General features: G+C 49.5%; 1 protein-coding gene across 2 annotated transcripts; it reads left to right on the top strand.

Moving 5' to 3' along the window:
* The first annotated feature begins 353 nt into the window (after positions 1-353).
* On the top strand, positions 354-17,909 carry YTHDF1 (YTH N6-methyladenosine RNA binding protein F1). 2 transcript variants are annotated; one of them, XM_002747750.6, is made up of 5 exons: positions 354-645; positions 838-862; positions 2,376-2,455; positions 10,639-12,159; positions 16,627-17,909. In XM_002747750.6, exons 1-5 carry the CDS (start codon positions 619-621, stop codon positions 16,651-16,653), a joined length of 1,680 nt encoding a protein of 559 aa, XP_002747796.1. In that variant the 5' UTR covers positions 354-618; the 3' UTR covers positions 16,654-17,909. The 2 variants fall into 2 exon arrangements, with proteins under 2 accessions (XP_002747796.1, XP_078228220.1); XM_078372094.1 differs by lacking the exons at positions 354-645; positions 838-862 and adding an exon at positions 956-1,438.
* The last annotated feature ends 784 nt before the right edge of the window (positions 17,910-18,693 follow it).

Raw genomic sequence — 18,693 nt, 5'->3', positions numbered from 1 at the left:
CCTCGGACCAACCCGCAGCCCGGCTGTCCGACCCGAGCAGCATTTAGTCTTCGGACCTTGGGGAAAACCAGAGGCCTCAGTGCCCGCAGCGCATCGCGGGCTGCGGCTGTGGCCGGGGTAGGGTCGGGCGCACACACGGCAGCAGCCAGCCAGGCCCTGCGGCGCCGCTGGACGCGCCCCACGTGACTTCCCCGGCTCGCGACTGCCCCGCCCCGCCGCGCCGCGCGAGACTGCGACCTGGGAGCAAAATCCGTCTCGTGAGACCGCAGCGCGCAGGCGCGAAGCGTGGCGGCTTGCCGCGCTCCCGGCCTGCCCCGCACGCGCGCTGACGCCGCGTAAGCTCATCCTCCTCCGCCGCCGCCGTCGCCGCCGCTACTGCGGCCGCCATTGGAGTCGACGCCTCCTCAGCGCGTCCGCGTCCCGGGCTCACCGCCGCCGCCGCCTCGCCAGGGGCCCGCGTCACCAGCAGCAGCCGCCGTCGCCGCCGCCGCCGCCCGGCCGGCGCCCGGGGAGTTGGCGGCGGGGCCCGGGCCGCGCGAGCGAGGGTGACAGGCCCGGCCTGTCGGGGAGGCCCGAGCCGGCGGTCGCCCCGGCCCCGCGCGTAGCTGTTCATGAAGCATGTCGGCCACCAGTGTGGACGCCCAGGTAGCGCGGCCGGGTTAAGGGGGCCGGGGTGGAGTCGCGGGGCCGGGTTGGGGGTCCCGAGGCTGGACCGCGGGGGCCGGGGTCGCGCGTGGCCGCGCCGCTGGCGGGAGACCGGTTCTCCGGTGAATAACTTTGCGTTTCCCTCTTCCCCCGGGCTGTGTGCCCCCCATGTCCCGGCCTGCGGCGGTGCAGAGAACAAAAGGACAAGATAATAAAGGTGAGCGGAGTCCCGGGACGGCGGGCGCGGGCTGGAGTGGAGGAGGACGGGGAAGGAACGGTCCAGGAAGCTGCGTCTGGAACCGGAAACGTTCTCTCTTCCGCCAGCTTCGGGGAGATAACGCTTGAAGTTGTGCGACGGTTCTGGGAGACTTGACAGGTGGAGGACAGGGTTCTCGGGAGAAGTGGATAAATGAGTGCTCTGAGCCGTTCGGGCGCCGCTCTCCCACCGCGAGGTCCTGGGTTCGCTTTGGGGGAGCGGAGGCCTGGCCGAGGGACGTGGCCGCCGGGGGTGGTCCGCGGCTCTGCGGGCCGGGCGCCTTACCCGCGTGGCAGCCCGTGTTCCGAGTCTGTTCGCATCTCCCACGACAGCCTGGCTTGGAATAAAGCCCCAGAGCGTGCACTTGTGGAAACTGTTAGTGACGCTGCACGTTTACTTGGAACACATTTTAAGCCATTGCGTGTGTGAGCTCAGGTGTAACCAAACACGGTTCGGCGTGTTTTAAGTTTGGTAAAGGCCCGGAGCTTCATTTACCTTTGCCTTCTTTTTCTGGCTGAGCGTAATAACACTGGGAAGGTAAGTGGTGTGAAAGGAAAATAAATCTTGGGCCCCCCAAATCACTGAGCCGAACGGGGAACTGCTTAGGACAGACCTGCCTCCCGGAAAAAGTTACGTGCCTCCCTCACAATTTGGCCCCAGGGAAGTTCCTGGTGCACAAAGGACAGAACTCACAGTCTCCCTCGCTGAGATAAATGCATATGTGATTGCTTCCTTTGGAAAGGCTAATTAGGAACTCAAAAGAATACAGCCTCTTGTCTCTTACCTGCCTGTGACCTGGAAGCCTTCTCCCTGCTTCAGGTTGTCCCACCTCTCCAGACCAAACCAATCATAAATACATGGATTGTTCTCATGTCTCCCTAACGTGTGGAACTAAGCTGTGTCCCCACCACTTGGGGGCACATGTCGTTGGGACCTCCTGAGGCTGTGTCATGGGAGTGTCTTCACCTTTGGCAAGATAAACTTTCAAAATTGACTGAGACCTGCCTCAGATATTTGGGGTTCACTGTGGAGAGTCAGATAACAGCTCCCAACAGTCATTCTGTGGCAGCTCCTTCCCTCCTGAGTTTTCTCCCTCGGTTTTCCGTACATTCGGGCATACATTCTGCATTTGGGCTTTTGGAGGCTCCACTACCATTTGCCTCACATAGGTCTTCTTAGACCATGTCAGTTTCACTCTGGTTTTGAGTTCTTTGCATTGTGTGTTTGCACTTAATTTGGTCAATCTCACTAAATTATGATTAAGCCTTTATTTAAAATATAGCCTGAATCATTGAAAGTTTCACAATCCCCTTCTAATTGTGTAAACATCAGTTCTATACCGGTTGTACTCTTTTAAAGTAAAAGTATAATTTCCACTAGAAATAGATGGAAATGGACTTATTAACTTTGATTTCCATGCTTAAAAGTAATCTTTTAAAATTAGAGGGTAATACCTTGCAACTTTTTGTTCTAGTACAAAATGGTTCCTTACATCAGAAGGATACAGTTCATGATGGTGACTTTGAGCCCTACCTTACTGGACAGTCAAATCAGGTGAGTTTATTTTGTTATCATGCATTTGTTTTTAAGTTGGTTTTAATTGTTTTGTAATACACCTTTATTCTCATTTGTGATTATTATCCTAAACAAGGAAGAAGCAGACTAAAGTATTAGAAATGATAAAATGCTCATGAAGATGCACCTCCCAGTGACCTGGGGGTGTGAGTGGGGTGAAAATGATTTTCCCTGTGGAGGAGGAAGCATCCTGCTGGGGTTGGGATGCAGACAGTTCTGGTTGGTTCCAGTGTTTGTGGGTCAGTGATGTCGTGCCTTTGACATGGTAGAGGTGTGTTACATGTGTGTTTCTGAAGCTTCCTGGTTATTTTTTTAGATCTGGATGATTTGAATTGTGGTCTGGGAAAGCAGCTAAGAGCTGGACTGTGGAGCCAGATGCTGCCTGGGTTTCAGTAATTTTTTTTAGTCAGAGTCTTGCTCTGGTCACCCAGGCTGGAGTGCAGTGACCAGTCTTGGCTCACTGCAACCTCTGCCTCCCAGGTTCCACTGCAATTCTCCTGCCTCAGCCTCCTGAGTAGCTGGGACTAAAGGCGCCTGCCACCACACCCGGCTATTTTTTTTATTTTTAGTGGAGATACGGTTTTTACCATGTTGGCCAGGCTGATCTTGAACTTCTGATCTTAGTTGACCTACCCGCCTTGGCCTTCCAAAGTGCTGGGATTATAGGTGTGAGCCGCTGCGCCCAGTGGTTTCAGTTTTAACTCCACTGCTGACTGGCCTGTGTCGGGTGGCTTTCCTTCTCTTGCCTCGATTTCCTTTTCTGTGAAACAGAGTAGTAACTCTGTGGAATTGTTGGGAGGATAACATCAGATGGTGCACAGAACACGCTGAGGTAGTACCTGATATAGCAGGGCCACGGAGTCATGGCTGCCCTGTTTTCTTAGGTGATTCCGGCTTTCTCTGCCTTGGCACGGTGGACATTTTGCATGGGAACATTCTCTTTTGGGAGCTGTCCTGTTGATTGTGGGACGTTTAGCAGCACCCCCCCCCCCGGCTTCCCACCCACTAGATGCCATTAGCGACTCCCTCTCCCCCACTTGTGGCAAGCAAAACTGTCTTGGCAGATGTTTTCTGGGGAATAAAATTGCTCTGGTTAAAATCTATTGGGAGCTGCGCTCTCTCCTCTGTGTTCCTGTTGCAGCAAAATTCCTGAGAGAAGCGGTGTCTGGTTAAGAGTCCAGCTCAGGAACCAGACTACTCTGCCTCACTTTCCTACCTCCAGGCCTGTAGCTTGGACAAGAGGCTGCCCCTCTGTGAGTCCCTCTCTTCAGCTTCGTGGAGCAGCACGCAGCAGGTGCTCCAGTGCTCCATCTCCTGAGCTTGAAGTAAACCTTAGCTTCTGGGCATGTTTGCAATAAAGTAAAACCAGGCGTCACCTCATCTCTGTGTAGGAATAAAACTAGTCTGTTCTTTTCTAAGGCATCTTACAACTTCTTAGAATGTTTCTTCATCCCCTCGGTTCCTACTGCACTTGGCTAATCAGGCGGCTTAGAGACCAAGAAACCTTTTACTGGTGGAGCCTTGGCAGCCCCGCCCCCACCCCACCCTGCTTTTGTTTCTTGTCTCTTGATTGCTGCCTTCGGAGAATCTGTCCCTCCTCTGAGCAGAACTGACTTGGCCTCAGTGATGGGCTTTTGGATGGAGGTAGTGGCAGGAAGTTAAATGAACTGTTTTTTTTACTATTGTGTTTTCTACTGTTCTCATGATTTTAATACTTGAATAGTATCATGTACTGAATTTTAGCCAATAAAGGGGGAAGGAGACACACGTGAAAATATATGTATGTGCGTTTTGGAAATAGGGCCCTGCTCACACTTGCTAATGGACAGACTGAGTATGTTTGCTGTGACCTCACTGACAAATTACCGAGGCCACCTGTACTTGTGCTGCTGATGACTTTTTAGTCAACAACAGACCACATATATGATAGTGGTCCCCTAAGATTATGATGGTGCTGAAAAATTCCTGTCACCTGATGGTGTTGGAGCCACCATAATGTTATAGGGCAGCGTATTACACCTGTGCTTGTGGTGATGTGGTGGGTGTGACCAAGCCTACTGCCCCAGTCATAGCAGAGCGTGGCACACAGTTACACACAGTATATAATACTTGAAGTTGATGATAGGCGTGACTGCTTTACATGTTTACTATACTTTTTTTTTTTTTTTTTTTTTGAGACGGAGTTTCGCCCTTGTTACCCAGGCTGGAGTGCAATGGCACGATCTCGGCTCACTGCAACCTCTGCCTCCTGGGTTCAGGTAATTCTCCTGCCTCAGCCTCCTGAGTAGCTGGGATTACAGGCAGGCGCCACCATGCCCAGCTAATTTTTTTGTATTTTTAGTAGAGACGGGGTTTCACTATGTTGACCAGGGTGGTCTCAATCTCTTGACCTCGTGATCCACCCGCCTCGGCCTCCCAAAGTGCTGGGATTACAGGTGTGAGCCACCGCGCCCAGCCCTACTATACTTTTAAGAGCGTATTCTGCCTACTTACTAGAAAACAAAATTAACTAAAGCAGCCTCAGGCAGGTTCTTCAGGAGGAATCCAGAAGAAGCCATTGGCGTCACAGGAGATGACAGCTCCGTGCGTGTTACTGCCCTGAAGACCTTTGAGTGGGACAATATGTGGAGGTGGAAGACAAGGAAAGGATGACCCTGACCCTGTCTAGGCCTAGGCTAATATGTGTGTTTGTGTCTTTGGGTTTTTTTTTTTGACCTCCTGAGCCCGAGTGATCTTCCTGCCTCATTTTTGATTTTTTTTTTTTTTTGTAGAGATGAGATCTCACTATGTTACCTGGGCTGGTCTCGAAATCCTGGGCTGAAGCAGTCCTGCCTCAGCCTTCCAGAGTGCTGGAACTGCGGGCATGAGCCACTGTGCCAGGCCACGTCTTCATATTTAACAAAAAAGTTAAAAAAAAATTAATAGAAAAAAGCTTATGGAATGAGGATAAAACGAAAAATGTTTTTATACAGCTATATGATGTATTTGTGTTTTAAGCTGTTATTACAAAAGAGTCAAAAACTGAAAGCTTTTAAAAAAGTAGTTTGTAAAGTAAAAAAAGCTGTAGTAAGCTAAGGTTTATTATTGAAGAAAGGACAATTTAAAAATGTAGCTCAGCCTAAGTGTACAGTGTTTATAAAGTTGACAGTGGTGTCCAGGAAGGACCCAGCCTTCACATTCACTCACTGACTCATCCAGAGCATCTTCAGTCCTACCTGCTCCATTCACCAGGAGTGCCCTCTACAGGTGTCCCGTTCTTCATCTCTTACGCCTAATTTTTACTGTACCTTTTCTACTTTTAGACACACAGATGCTTACCGATGTTACAGTTACTTCCAGTATTCAGTACAGTTGCACGCAGTACAGGTGACAGCCTCAGTGTGTAGCAGGGACACTGCCTCCACACTCAGGTCTTCTTTTGTGTGAGTACACTGATCACACAGTGACGAAATTGCTCATCAGGTTTTGGGTGTTTTTCTTCACTGAACACAGTTCCTTATCATAGCATTCACGAGTTCCTTGAGAACAGCCTGGATATGCTTGGCACAGGGCTTCCTGCTGTGTACAGGCAGCTCTGGTGGGCCCAGGGTGACCTGAGGGCCAGCAGGGGATTATCAGTTTCTTGTGGCTGCATCTAAAAATATGAGCTTCCTTAAAACACCCAGCGGCAGTGCCTGCTAAGCAGGCATTTGCCGTCACAGCGGCTTCCCAGAAACAGCTGGAAGGGCACAGTGGGCTCTTTAACATGCTTCTTCTTGGTGAGTTGCTGGAACAAATGCAGAGAGGCTGTCAGAAACTGCTGTCTCTGCATATTGTTGCTACCAGCTGAGGGGCTGAAATTGCAGTCTCAGAAGGATGAGCCCTGGAAACAGATCTGAAAGATGCGCAGTCGAGGAAGTAAATGAGGGTTTTCAGTGGTTTTCTTCTCACATTTTCTCTGTGTCTCCTGAGGCTTCTGCTGAGAAACCACAGGTCACGCTGGGAGGCCTGTTCCCAGTCCTGGGTCACCATGCTTCTCTCTGTTGTCTTGGGCTTCTGAAGGAATCCTTTCTGCTTCTCCCTCTCCTCCCTTGTCTTGATCATTTCAATTCCAAGTTACTTTTTTGTTTGTAATACTGCAAGTATTTGAATAATTTCAGATTTCTTTCCATTTCAGAAAAGTTGATACAGGAAGGAAACATTTTAACTTCAACTTAAATGGTTCTGGTCATTCTGATGGGAGTTTCTGTTTTTTTAATGTGGTTAAATTTGAGGAAGTATATAAAACTGCTCTTAGTTGTAGAGTTAGGGCTTCTTTGTGCTTTACTGTTTAGATTTTCGAATGACCTGGAGATAATATTCCCTGATTATTTAAAGTTTCTTTGATTATTTGAAGTGTCCATTTTGTTTATCCTTTTTTTTCCAGTTAGTCACAGGAGGAGGCTTAAGAATCAAAGTTGTATTTTTCTTTGTCAGGGGACTCCAATTTTGCCTTTAAAATTTGTTAGTCTTTCTTTTTTTTTTTTGAGATGGAGTTTCACTCTTGTTGCCCAGGCTGGAGTGCAGTGGTACAACCTCTGCCTCCCGGGTTCAAGTGATTCTCCTGCCTCAGTCTCCCAAATGGCTGGCATTACAGGCATGTGCCACCACGCCCAGTAATTTTTTGTATTTTTAGTAGAGACGAGTTTCACTGTGTTGGCCATGCTGGTCTTAAACTCCTGACCTGAGGTGATCGACCCATCCCAGTCTCCCAAAGTGCTGGGATTACAGGCCTGAGCCACTGCCTGGCCTAAAATGTGTTAGCCTTTCTTACATGAGGTCTTAAGTTCACCACAGGGGCCGCAGTGAGATACCTAGGAAGTGGACATGTGCAACAGTCTTCTGTGGAGGTGGCTGCTGAGTAGCAGGATAATGAAATGTTTTTGCCTGTATTGTCCTTGAAAGGTCTGTTTATGCTGCTCATTTACCAGGACCAAAATAACATTTGCTCAGAGGTAGTAATGTGTTAAGAACAAGCTTAAAATTTGTTCTTATAACTTCAGTTAATGCAGCTATATCCCTGAGAAATAAACTTTCATACTCATAACTCGGTGCGCACGGAGCCATGGCGCTAAGCGATGTTTAGGGGGCAGCACAGCTCGTCCAGCACTTGGTAGTGAGTGAGCAGGGGTGTGCCTGTGCCTGGCTGTGCCTGAGACAAAGGGAGATCAGAGGCTTTGAAGGGAGGCTTCGTGCGATTTACAGGCAGCCTGTACCATGCATTTCCAGTACACATTTGAAGTCAGTTGCTATAAGTTTAGACCAGAATAGGTATCTCCCACCCCTGTGACTGGGACCATGACTGGGACAGCTTCCCTTACCAGGGAAGGAGTGTGGAGCAGCAGCCTGACATATGGATTGTAAAGAAGGCAGAGGACAGCATTTCCAGGTTTTCTTACTACAAGGATGACTTACTTCAAATAGCTTTACAAATTAACTTGCTGCTTTACCCTCAGAATTTTGAAGGAAAGATGGCAGATGTAATAGAAAATGGGCTGTCAGAATGAGGTGAAAATGAAAATTGGGCCCCTAGTACCCGAGGTCACTATAGACAGCCTACCTGTGTGGGCTGTGTGACCCGGTGAGGATAGAAAGTGCCAGGAGGGCTTAAGGCTGCCGGCAGAGCTGATTTTGAGTCACCTTCTTCCGTGGTTCAGGACGGGAATGGTGGTGATCTGGGGCTGAAGGGTTTGGAGAGGACCGGCTAGGATGCAGGGCTTGCACGTTGGGTAGAGGGAAGCTGGATGGCTCACTGTGGTCTCTTGTGTCTGTGTGGCCTGTGTGCTAGGTGTATCCATTTCCTACTTAAAACGGATTTTCAGGGATGTTAAATGCTTGATATAATGTACATTTCCTCAATTCTTAAGTGATGTACTGTCTTAGTTAAGGCTTTAAGTGTAATTCAGAAGTGTCCCTGGGCATCTGTTTCTGTGGCCTGGCTCCTCTGGTTGGTTTTGTGGCGAAGTGAATTAGAATGTCACTCAGCCATCAAGATTTTTTTTTTCCCGTCTACTATTTTTCCATGGGAAGGAGGATGTGTTGTGATTGTAGCGCTGCTGAGGAGCGTGTGTCCAGCTGATGGGAAGGAGGAGGGCTGGCTACCCTGTAGGGGGGGCTGTCTCCTTCACCCTGCCATCCTTAAAGTCTCCTGCGGCCAGCGACTCAAGGAGCAAGTCCTCAGCACAGACCACCCCTGATTCGCTTACCCTCCTGTCTGGGCCTGCAGGACAGGGCAGCACCCAGGCAAGGGCTGCAGCAAGGAGGCAGCATCATGGAAATCCTCCAGAGGGAGAATAAGCCCAGGTTGCTCTCATGTTTATAGAACATTGATAGTGTCCCACTTGTCTTCTTATACCCCCAGAATCTCAAATTTTTGTTACAGGGAAGCAGTAATTAGTGCATTTTAAAAGATGATTCTGAGGCTGGGCGCTGTCGCTCACGCCTGTAATTCCAGCACTTTGGGAGGCCAAGGCGGGCTGATCACCTGAGTTGGGAGTTTGAGACCAGCCTGGACAAATGATGAAATCCTGTCTCTGCTAAAAATACAAAAATTAGCTGGGCATGGTGATGTGCATCTGTGATCCCAGCTACTCAGGAGGCTGAGGCCTGAGAATCGCTTGAACCTGGGAAGCAGAGGTTGCAGTGAGCTGAGGTCACTGGTTCATTAATGTTGGGTGTTGGGCTGCTGTCCCCAGGGTCACCACTCCAGTGAAGCAGGCCCTTCTCATTGTCTGGGATCCCACAGTCTCCATCATTGCCTCAGCTCCCTTCCCACCTGGTGTCCCCGGCTGGGTGCTGTTACCCTTCAGAGTGTGGCCTTTGATGCCGCCATGAAAGGTAAATGTGACGGGCGAGGTTGGGAGACGAGGTCTGTAGACGGCGCTCTTTATGTGGAACTTTCTGGTTACTTGGGAGAGTTGGGGGAGGGAGCAGGAAAACTATTTAAAAATCTGAAAACGGGCGTCACAGAGTGGAGAGCTCTGTGTTTACTTCCTGCTCCGTTTTCATTTCAGAACAGTGTTTTGGCACTCTTAGATGATGCACCCAGGCGGGAGCCTTCTTGCTTCACACTGGACCCCTTCTCACCCCCCTGTGTGCACACACACGCCCACACCCCCCCCGACACACCCACGAAAGCCATTTTAAGTCAGTGTTGGAGGGACCCAGTTCTGACCAGACCCTTGGTTGAGTCTCCAAGGAGATGCTGTCCCAGAACTGCTGACCCAGAGTCTAAATCGGTGCCCTGGGTAGCTCTAGAGACCCCTATGCTGTGGCCAAGCACTCACCTTCTTCAGCAGACCTTTTGCCTCATGGTTCCGGTCACCACACAGATGCGTTTTCAGTAAGGAAGCCCAGCTGAGCTGGCACCCAAAGCGAGGGCTCCTCTCCACCTGGAGGGCAGAGTTCCTACACTTGGGATGCTTTCTCTTGGTTAAGGACCTGGAGCCAGCCAGGGCCCTCTGTGCAGGGGCCCACTCCAAGAGCCCAGCTCTGTGCCCAGGAAACCATGAGAATGTGAACCCCCTTGGACTTAGAGGCATGGGAGTCTGCTAGGAGGGGTGTGTGGAGGGGGCCTCTGAAGCACCCTTGAAGGATGTCTCGGTAAGAGTGTGTCCCAGGAAGGGTGTCAAGGCCCAGAGGTGGGCGCCTGGGGGCCTGCTGCGTAATCACTGAGCTTGGGGTCTGTTTTCTGGAGATGACTGCCTCTTGGCCTTGCACTTCCTGGTTTGCCAATGGAAATATCTCTGCCTTACAAAGCCATTTCAGTTCCCCTGACACTGTCCATGTCTGTCGTAAGCATTGTCGTCAAACTCTGGATTCCTTTGTACATAAGAGTAGAGGGAGGGACTGCTACCTTGCTAATTCAGGAGAGGCTTAGCTCAGTTATTTAGCCTGAATTCAGAGCCTTACAAATGCTGTTTCGTATTTTGAGACAACCTGGTTTGTGTTCATCATTAACTTCTCACTATCTTGATGTGGTTCTCACATTGACGGCCATAGCTTTCCTTTTGGAAGGAGTAGCCCAGTGCCCTGCCAGTCTTGTTTTTGCTCCACCTGTGCATAAGCAGGAAGTGGTGGCTGGCATTTTCAGCATCTCCTCGTGTTGTAGAAGTGGTGTAACTTGTCACATGTTTGTTTTGCAGAGTAACAGTTACCCCTCAATGAGCGACCCCTACCTGTCCAGCTATTACCCACCGTCCATTGGATTTCCTTACTCCCTCAACGAGGCTCCGTGGTCCACTGCGGGGGACCCTCCGATCCCATACCTCACCACCTATGGACAGCTCAGTAACGGAGACCATCATTTTATGCATGATGCTGTTTTTGGGCAGCCTGGCGGCCTGGGGAACAACATCTATCAGCACAGGTTTAATTTTTTCCCTGAAAACCCTGCCTTCTCAGCATGGGGGACAAGTGGGTCTCAAGGTCAGCAGACCCAGAGCTCTGCCTATGGGAGCAGCTACACCTACCCCCCGAGCTCCCTGGGTGGCACGGTGGTGGATGGGCAGCCAGGCTTTCATAGTGACACCCTCAGCAAGGCCCCCGGGATGAACAGCCTGGAGCAGGGCATGGTTGGCCTGAAGATCGGGGATGTCAGCTCCTCTGCTGTCAAGACGGTGGGCTCTGTCGTCAGCAGCGTGGCACTGACTGGTGTCCTTTCTGGCAATGGAGGGGCAAATGTGAACATGCCGGTTTCAAAGCCGACCTCATGGGCTGCCATTGCCAGCAAGCCTGCAAAACCACAGCCTAAAATGAAAACAAAGAGCGGGCCCGTCATGGGGGGTGCACTGCCTCCCCCACCTATAAAGCATAACATGGACATTGGCACCTGGGATAATAAGGGGCCTGTGCCGAAGGCTCCAGTCCCCCAACAGGCACCCTCCCCGCAGGCTGCCACACAGCCCCAGCAGGTGGCTCCACCTGTTCCAACACAGCCCCCACCTTTGGCTCAACCACAGTATCAGAGCCCTCAGCAGCCACCGCAGACCCGCTGGGTCGCCCCACGCAACAGAAACACCGCATTTGGGCAGAGTGGAGGTGCTGGCAGTGATAGCAACTCTCCTGGAAATGTCCAGCCTAATGCTGCCCCCAGTGTCGAATCCCACCCTGTCCTTGAAAAACTGAAGGCTGCTCACAGCTATAACCCTAAAGAGTTTGACTGGAATCTGAGAAGCGGGCGTGTGTTCATCATCAAGAGCTACTCTGAGGACGACATCCACCGCTCCATTAAGTACTCCATCTGGTGTAGCACAGAGCACGGCAACAAACGTCTGGACAGCGCTTTCCGCTGCATGAGCAGCAAGGGGCCCGTCTACCTGCTCTTCAGCGTCAACGGCAGTGGGCATTTTTGTGGGGTGGCTGAGATGAAGTCCCCTGTGGACTACGGCACCAGTGCTGGGGTCTGGTCTCAGGACAAGTGGAAGGGGAAGTTTGATGTCAAGTGGATTTTTGTTAAGGATGTGCCCAATAACCAGCTCCGGCACATCAGACTGGAGAATAACGACAACAAACCCGTCACAAACTCCCGGGACACCCAGGAGGTGCCCTTAGAAAAAGCAAAACAAGTGCTGAAAATTATCAGTTCCTACAAGCACACAACCTCCATCTTTGACGATTTTGCTCACTACGAGAAGCGCCAGGAGGAGGAGGAGGTGGTGCGCAAGGTGAGTCTGGTTGTTCCAGGCACCCGCCAGGCAGGTGCGTCCTTGGTGCTGCACTCAGACCAGGTGGTCTGGCAGCGAGCAGATGTGGCAGGTCCACCGAGCTGAGTCTGAGCTGGGTCCCGTGATGGGCAGCTCCCAAGCTCTCCCAGTTGGCCGCAGGTGGGCGGGCCAGGTCCAGGCAGCCTTGTGGAAACAGACTGACTCCATCTAGGTAGTAAAGAAAATGGTGGTGGTGGGTTAGGTTTGGAATCCAGACATTTTAAATAACATATATGGATCCTATATCAAAAATCCATTGATTGGATATTTTTGAGACAGTCCTGATTTCCTGTGAGACATGTAGCCAAACTCCTGGATCTGTGCTGTCATGAGGTATGACGGGACTGAGTGTGTTTGCTCTTCATAAGGGCTCAGATGCCCATAAACTGGCACCAGCAATGGAAAAATGACGATAACATACTTCATAAAACTTCCTTTATTCCAGAGAGTTTATCCTGAGATTCTCTCCTGCTTTTAAAAAAATATCCCTTCATGAAATGTCAGTTGATAATAGATGGGTTTTGAATATTTTTTCAGGTCTCTATGTTCAGAAAGGAATTACTCACCTGTGAGCGCTGAGTGTCCTAATGTATTTTGGGCAGAAAGGCATGTACGTGGCATATTAGGGATATATAGAATAGAGCCGTCTGCAGTCTTAGATGACACAAGTCCTGAACAACTCGGGGCCTGTAAAACTTTGGAAAAGTATCGCTCCCTCTCTTGTGAGAAGAGAGTGTCATTTATTTCCAGTTACTGGAATTCTGTACTTTAGCTCTTTGATTTTATTATATTTTTGAGACGGAGTCTCGCCCTGTCACCCAGGCTGGAGTGCAGTGGCACATTCTCCGCTCACTGCAACCTCCGCCTTCAGGGTTCGAGCAGTTCTGCCTTAGCCTTCCAGGTAGCTGCGATTACAGACATAGTTCTTTTAGGTGTAAAATAAATACTGAATTGCTGAATTTGCAGGGGTAATTGCTAATGAAGCTTTAGGTCCTTAGCTGGCTAAACTGGAAGGGGTGTGTGTGTGTGTAGTTTCTCTTCTTAAATACTGTGTCCTACAACTTAAATCTAGTGTCCTGCAACTTGCATTGTGAAAACCTGATCCTTAGATAACTGCTTTTTTGTGTCGTGATTGCTCCAGGGCGAGTCCCACTGGGCTGCTGGTGGAGCATCACTGGAAGGACCTTGGTAGCCCTCCCCTAAACCATTAGTCAAGCTGGAAAGCTTGGGGCCCTTATGGGTCAGTGTTAACATTAATTCATACTATCGAAGTGACAAATGAGAAAATGAGAACCTGATTTGTTAATGTTTGGCCAGGCTGCTCTCGACCTCCTGACTTGAAGTGATCCACCCACGTCAGCCTCCCAAAGTGCTGTGATTACAGGTATGAGCCACTGCACCCAGCCTCAAATAACTTGTTTTTTGTTTACCAGTCTGGAGTACAGTGGCTTAATCACAGCTTATTGTAGCCTTGACCTCCTGGGCTCAAGCAGTCTTCCTGCCTCAGCCTCCTGAGTAGCTACAGGCGTGCACCACCCACCATGCCTGGCTAGTTTTTGTATTTTTTTGTAGAGTCAATGTCTTGCTGTGTTGCCCAGGCTGGTCTTGAACTCCTGGGCTCAAGCGATCCTCTCACCTTAGCTTCCCAAAGTGCAGGGATTATAGGCATGAGCCACTGTGCCCAGCGTCAGATGTCTTTTAAACTTATTGGGCAGTGTAGGGAAATGGAGGTGGTTCTTGAGTACGTCCCCAGACTGGACTTGGGTGCTGGCTCTTCTGCCTGCCAGGGTGCTCTAGATGCCATGCTTAACGGGCTGGGCTAGTGGCTCATCCAGGATTGGAGTCTTAGGTGTACTGGGGCTGAGACTCTGGGTGTCTAATGTTTTCTCCCTCCTGGGTTTCCCATGAAGAGTGGTGCAGTTTGAAGAGCAGAGTGTACTGAAGAGAGAGTCGTGGAGAGTGGCTCCTCCTCTCAGTCATCATAAACTGTGGGTGCTGGTAGACCCAGGGTAGTTTCCAAAGGGTTCTCTCAGGACTTCTAAGAACAGACCCACCTTTTGTTTATCATTTAGAGTTTGGCCTCATTGCGTTAAAGCTCATACATAAACAAATTGAGTGTTCAGAAAGTGAAATATAGTGTGTTGTAGGACTGCTGTCCAGCTATAAATGTGGACACATACTGATTTCTTAGGATGGCTTCTATGGCAGCAGCGTCAGACCAAGTCCTGGGTTCATAAGTTTTTTGGTTTAAAAAAAAAAAAAATCTATAAACGGCCACTTCTTGGCTTAAAACAGTGAGAGTGATGAGTGTCCCACACTGTGAGCATCGCTTGGTTCCTCAGACTGACTGTCCTGGACCAGGCTGCAGGTGCCCCTGACCCGACCCCACGTTGACTTGGGTCATCGCTGCATGAGCTCTGGCTGGCTCAGCAGAGGGGCTCCTTGACTTTGGAAACTAAGCAGAGAGCAGAGAGAATCTTAGGAATAAGCATTCCTGGATGCTTGTTGAGCATTCCTCGAAAGAATGAGCGGGACTTGTCAGTTTTTCTTTCTTTGAGAAATTTTATGAGGAATAGTGTTTTAAAGAGCACACAGTGAACTTTGTAGCTGTCTATAAGGGCTGAAGGGAGACGGAACTGGGGAGTTTCCCTGTGAATGGCTTTAACATCACTATTTGAATTCAGGAGATAGGGATTTGTTTTTTGGAAACAGCAATACATACCTCTTTTGTTAAGTATATTTTTTGGAGACAGGTTTGCTCTATCCCCTAGGCTGGAGTGAAGTGGCACAATCTCAGCTCCCTGCACCCTCTGCCTCCCAGGTTCAAGCAGTTCTTGTGCCTCAGCCTTCAGAGTGGCTGGGGTTGCAGGTGCCCACCACCAAGCCTGGCTGATTTTTTGTATTCTTAGTAAAGGTGGGGTTTTACCATGTTACCCAGGTTGGTCTCGAACTCCTGAGCTCAGACAGTCTGCCTGCCTTGGCCTCCCAGAGTGCTAGGATTACAGGTGTGAGCCACCATGCCCAGCCTGTGAAGAGATTTTGTTTTTAACAGAGAATTTTTAAAAGAATGCAAAATAGAGAGTTCTTAATTTTTCCAGTTTTACATTTGAGGGAAGGGAGGAAATGTTAATTCTTAGGAGTAGTACCTGCCTACCCAACTCCTTAATCCAAATACTTTGGCGCCGTCTCAGGACAGAGAACAGCATAGCTGCTTTTGAGAGCAGCCACAGTTGAGGAGGCTGCTGTTCATTCCAGTGCCCGGCAAAGTTTGCTATTAACCTGAATACACATTCAGTCCATTTTTAGCAAAAGAGGATTAAATGGGTGTCCTCTCTGCTGGTTTTCTCTATTGGTTTGCATTTTGATAGATAAGGGGGCCAGATAAAGTTGGGTGTGCCTTGGATGTATCTTTTTGTTTTTATTTTGAGATAGGGTCTCTCTCTCTGTCGCCCAGGCTGGAGTGCAAGGCAGATAATGGCTCACTCTAGCCAAAACATGGGCTCAAGTGATCCTCGCCTCAGCCTCCTAAGTGGCTGGGGTTACAGGTGCACAGCACCACACTGGGCCTGGGATGCCTCTCTAGCCAGTTGGTGCAGCATGCACCTTGGATTGCACATTTTCATCTTCGGATGCTGCCTTGTAAGGAGACTGAGGGGAGGGGGCTTGTAGACCCTTCCCATCAGGGAGGCAAACGTGGTGAAAGATTCGGGTGTAAGTCTCAAGCTTGTGTGTCACGCACGCTATGGAAAAGATGGTTCTCTTATGGGAGTGGGCAGCAAACCTGGCCAGAGGAGCTTTGTCTTGAGCCAGCCTAGTCGTGGGACTAGGGGGAGATGGTCTTGTTGTGGGAGTGTGCTGGGGAGTGGGAAGGGCCTGAACTGCACAGGCCCACATGGGTCCTCCTGCCATGTGACACAGCACCTTGATAGCCAGTTGGAAGGATATTGGTGTCCTTTGAGCCACTGAGAAGTTTAAATGAGATAAAATACAGAAGAGCAGCTTCCGTCTCCCTGGCCTGCTTGAGAGCCTGGTGCATGCCAGCTCCTCGCCCTGAGTGCAGAGGATTTCATATTGCTAAGTGTCTTTCCATGTGGAATGATAGTGGCACATGAGGCAGAGAGCTGTGGGAAGTGAGGTCTCCCAGCAGACGATGGCCCATATGACTGTGGTGGTTGGTGCTTTTCTCCTAGTAGAGGGTGGGAGCTTGCCATACCCGGTGTGGATGGCCGCCACACAGCCCCAGTCTGTGGGACCCGGCCCCCAGCGTAGCTCAGAGTTGTATGCTGGTGTGGCTCGGGTACCAAGCTGGGTCCCACCTCCAGATTTGCAGGAGCAGCCACCGGGCAGCCTTGGCCCTCACTTTGGGAGGGATTCAGCTGTGTGGCATGGTTACTCAGTATATTCAACTCTTGTCTTGTCTTTTTACAGGAACGGCAGAATCGAAACAAACAATAAGGAGAAACCAGTTTCCTACATGTTCTAACATGTGACTTTGAAAACAGTTTAAAACACGTGTGCTTGGTCAGCTCCAGCGTGTCGTCCCGTGCAGGGTTGAGTGTTGCATCTTTGCCTTTCTTGTTTATTTTTGCCCAGATGAACTTGCATTTATTTGTACTTTTCTATATATTCTAATCTTGTAGAAGCCACTAATAAAGGAGTATTTTTTGTCAGCTTATCATTGAGACCAATCTAATGTGAAATATAAGTATCCTTAAAAACACAGGAAGCATCTATTTTGGCAGAAATTATGTTCTTAAATTCACAGCCATTTGATACTGTTCTATGAGACCTCATATTTCTCATCCCATTACTGCTTCATAGCAAACATTAAAACCATGAGTCATGTTGTCACTGAGAGTCTTCTGATAAAATCTCCTGAAAAGGTCAATGATTATCTTGTTCATTCTGATTCATCATTTTATTATCTTTTATCAGTCTAAAGTGCTAATTTACCCATTTGATTTTTCTGCTAGACAGAAAGATAACTTTTAATTTTTCAAATTTGGCAGACATGTTTTCTCTTGTTCTGGAAAATCTTTCCTTCCAGATCTGTTGCCCACTGAACAGCCGCCTGTCCCTCCCCTTGCTCCCTGCTGCCCGGTCAGGCCGGGGGTGTGATGTGTGGAGGAATTGGAGGGCGCCTGAGGTCTGCCTCAGGTGCAGGTTTTCTTATTGTCTGCATATCTTTTTAAATTTTACCCTTTCCTTAAGAATCCGGATGCTGTCTTAAGTCTTTATACCAGTACTGCGGAGCTTTAAGTGTAGGATCTGATAGTACAGTGTGATGGATGATGCTGCTGGCTGTAAATTTCACCGTGTGCGTCTAATTTTTTTTTTCCTGTTGAATGGATAAAAACAAAACTTTTTTAGAAAATGAATTTGCTGTCATGTTTTGTGGGATGAGGGACCGTTGAACTCGCCACCACCTGGAGTTTGAGTTTAAGCATGAAAATGGTGCTCATGCCTGACGCTCCAGCGCCCGAATCTGCACGTGCCCTTGTAGAGGACCCTTACCGTCCTAGAGAGCAGACGCTTCATGAAAACTCCTTGCTCCAAAAGATCCTCTGAGTTAACGTTCAGCTGTATCATTAGACTTGTATTTGGAACGTGTCACTTCCTCTGAACTGCTTCTCTCTGAGTGGAGTCCTGGACTACCCTGGACTCTCTCCTCTAGGAGAATACAAGCCTTAATAAACAGTACTATTTAGCAAGCCGGGTGTTATCTCATTCTTCACCCTACTTGATGAGTTTATGTTTTGGAGTTTTTTAAGCTGCAAAGCCATTTGGGGAGTCACTGTACAAAGCCCTGTGTTTCTCAAGCTGGGGGCTCTTGTTCTCTAGTGTTGGAGGAGGGAGCTGTTAATTCCTTTAAGACAATATACTACATGGCACCCTCGCCCGTTCCCCAGCACACTGATGCTCAGACACAGCTACGTGTGCAGTAGCTGGGCACGGCTCCCTCCTCTCCGACGGAGCGCCTTACCTTCTCCATCCTCCATTCATCTCCAATGCCTCTTATTTTTTTATGCGGTGAGTTTAATAGTTTAGTTTGTTTGCCTTTTGAGGTAAAATTTATATGCATATTGTATACATCTGCAGAAGTTGACAAGTATGTGATAAAGTTACAGTATTCACATCAGCCCAGAAAGCCCTGTCATCCCTTTCCCAGCTGTCACTGCCTCTGCCAGAAGTTAGTAGTTGCTTTAGGGAAACGTCTGTCATGACAGGCCCATGGAGGCAGGCTGTGTGCTCCCACCTGCAGCACCATTTTCAGCCTCGAGTGCCCGGTTCCTATTTTATGCCATTTTCTGGCATGTATTCAAGTCCTGGGCTCCTTTGGAGGAAGGTGAGTTCCTGGCTCTCAGGTGCAGAGAGGTGGCGAGCGTGACTGCAGGGTAACATGCTCTTTCTTTGGTTGGTGTGGAAGGAGTGGGTGCTCTTGTCCCCATAGTGGGAGGTGGTGGTGAGCGGTGGTTGCTGACTGGCTTGTGAGTG

The sequence above is a fragment of the Callithrix jacchus genome, chromosome 5, assembly GCF_049354715.1.
Source record: "Callithrix jacchus isolate 240 chromosome 5, calJac240_pri, whole genome shotgun sequence".
Lineage (NCBI taxonomy): Eukaryota > Metazoa > Chordata > Mammalia > Primates > Cebidae > Callithrix > Callithrix jacchus.
The sequence above is the reverse complement of the archived record's forward strand: the minus strand, read 5'-3'. Positions and strand labels throughout refer to the sequence as shown.

Coding starts and splice junctions, on each gene's coding strand:
- YTHDF1 (XM_002747750.6), top strand. CDS start 619: ATGTCGGCCACCAGTGTGGACGCCCAG. Junction 2,456..10,638: donor TTACTGGACAGTCAAATCAG/GTGAGTTTATTT, acceptor TTTGTTTTGCAG/AGTAACAGTTACCCCTCAAT. Junction 12,160..16,626: donor AGGAGGAGGTGGTGCGCAAG/GTGAGTCTGGTT, acceptor GTCTTTTTACAG/GAACGGCAGAATCGAAACAA.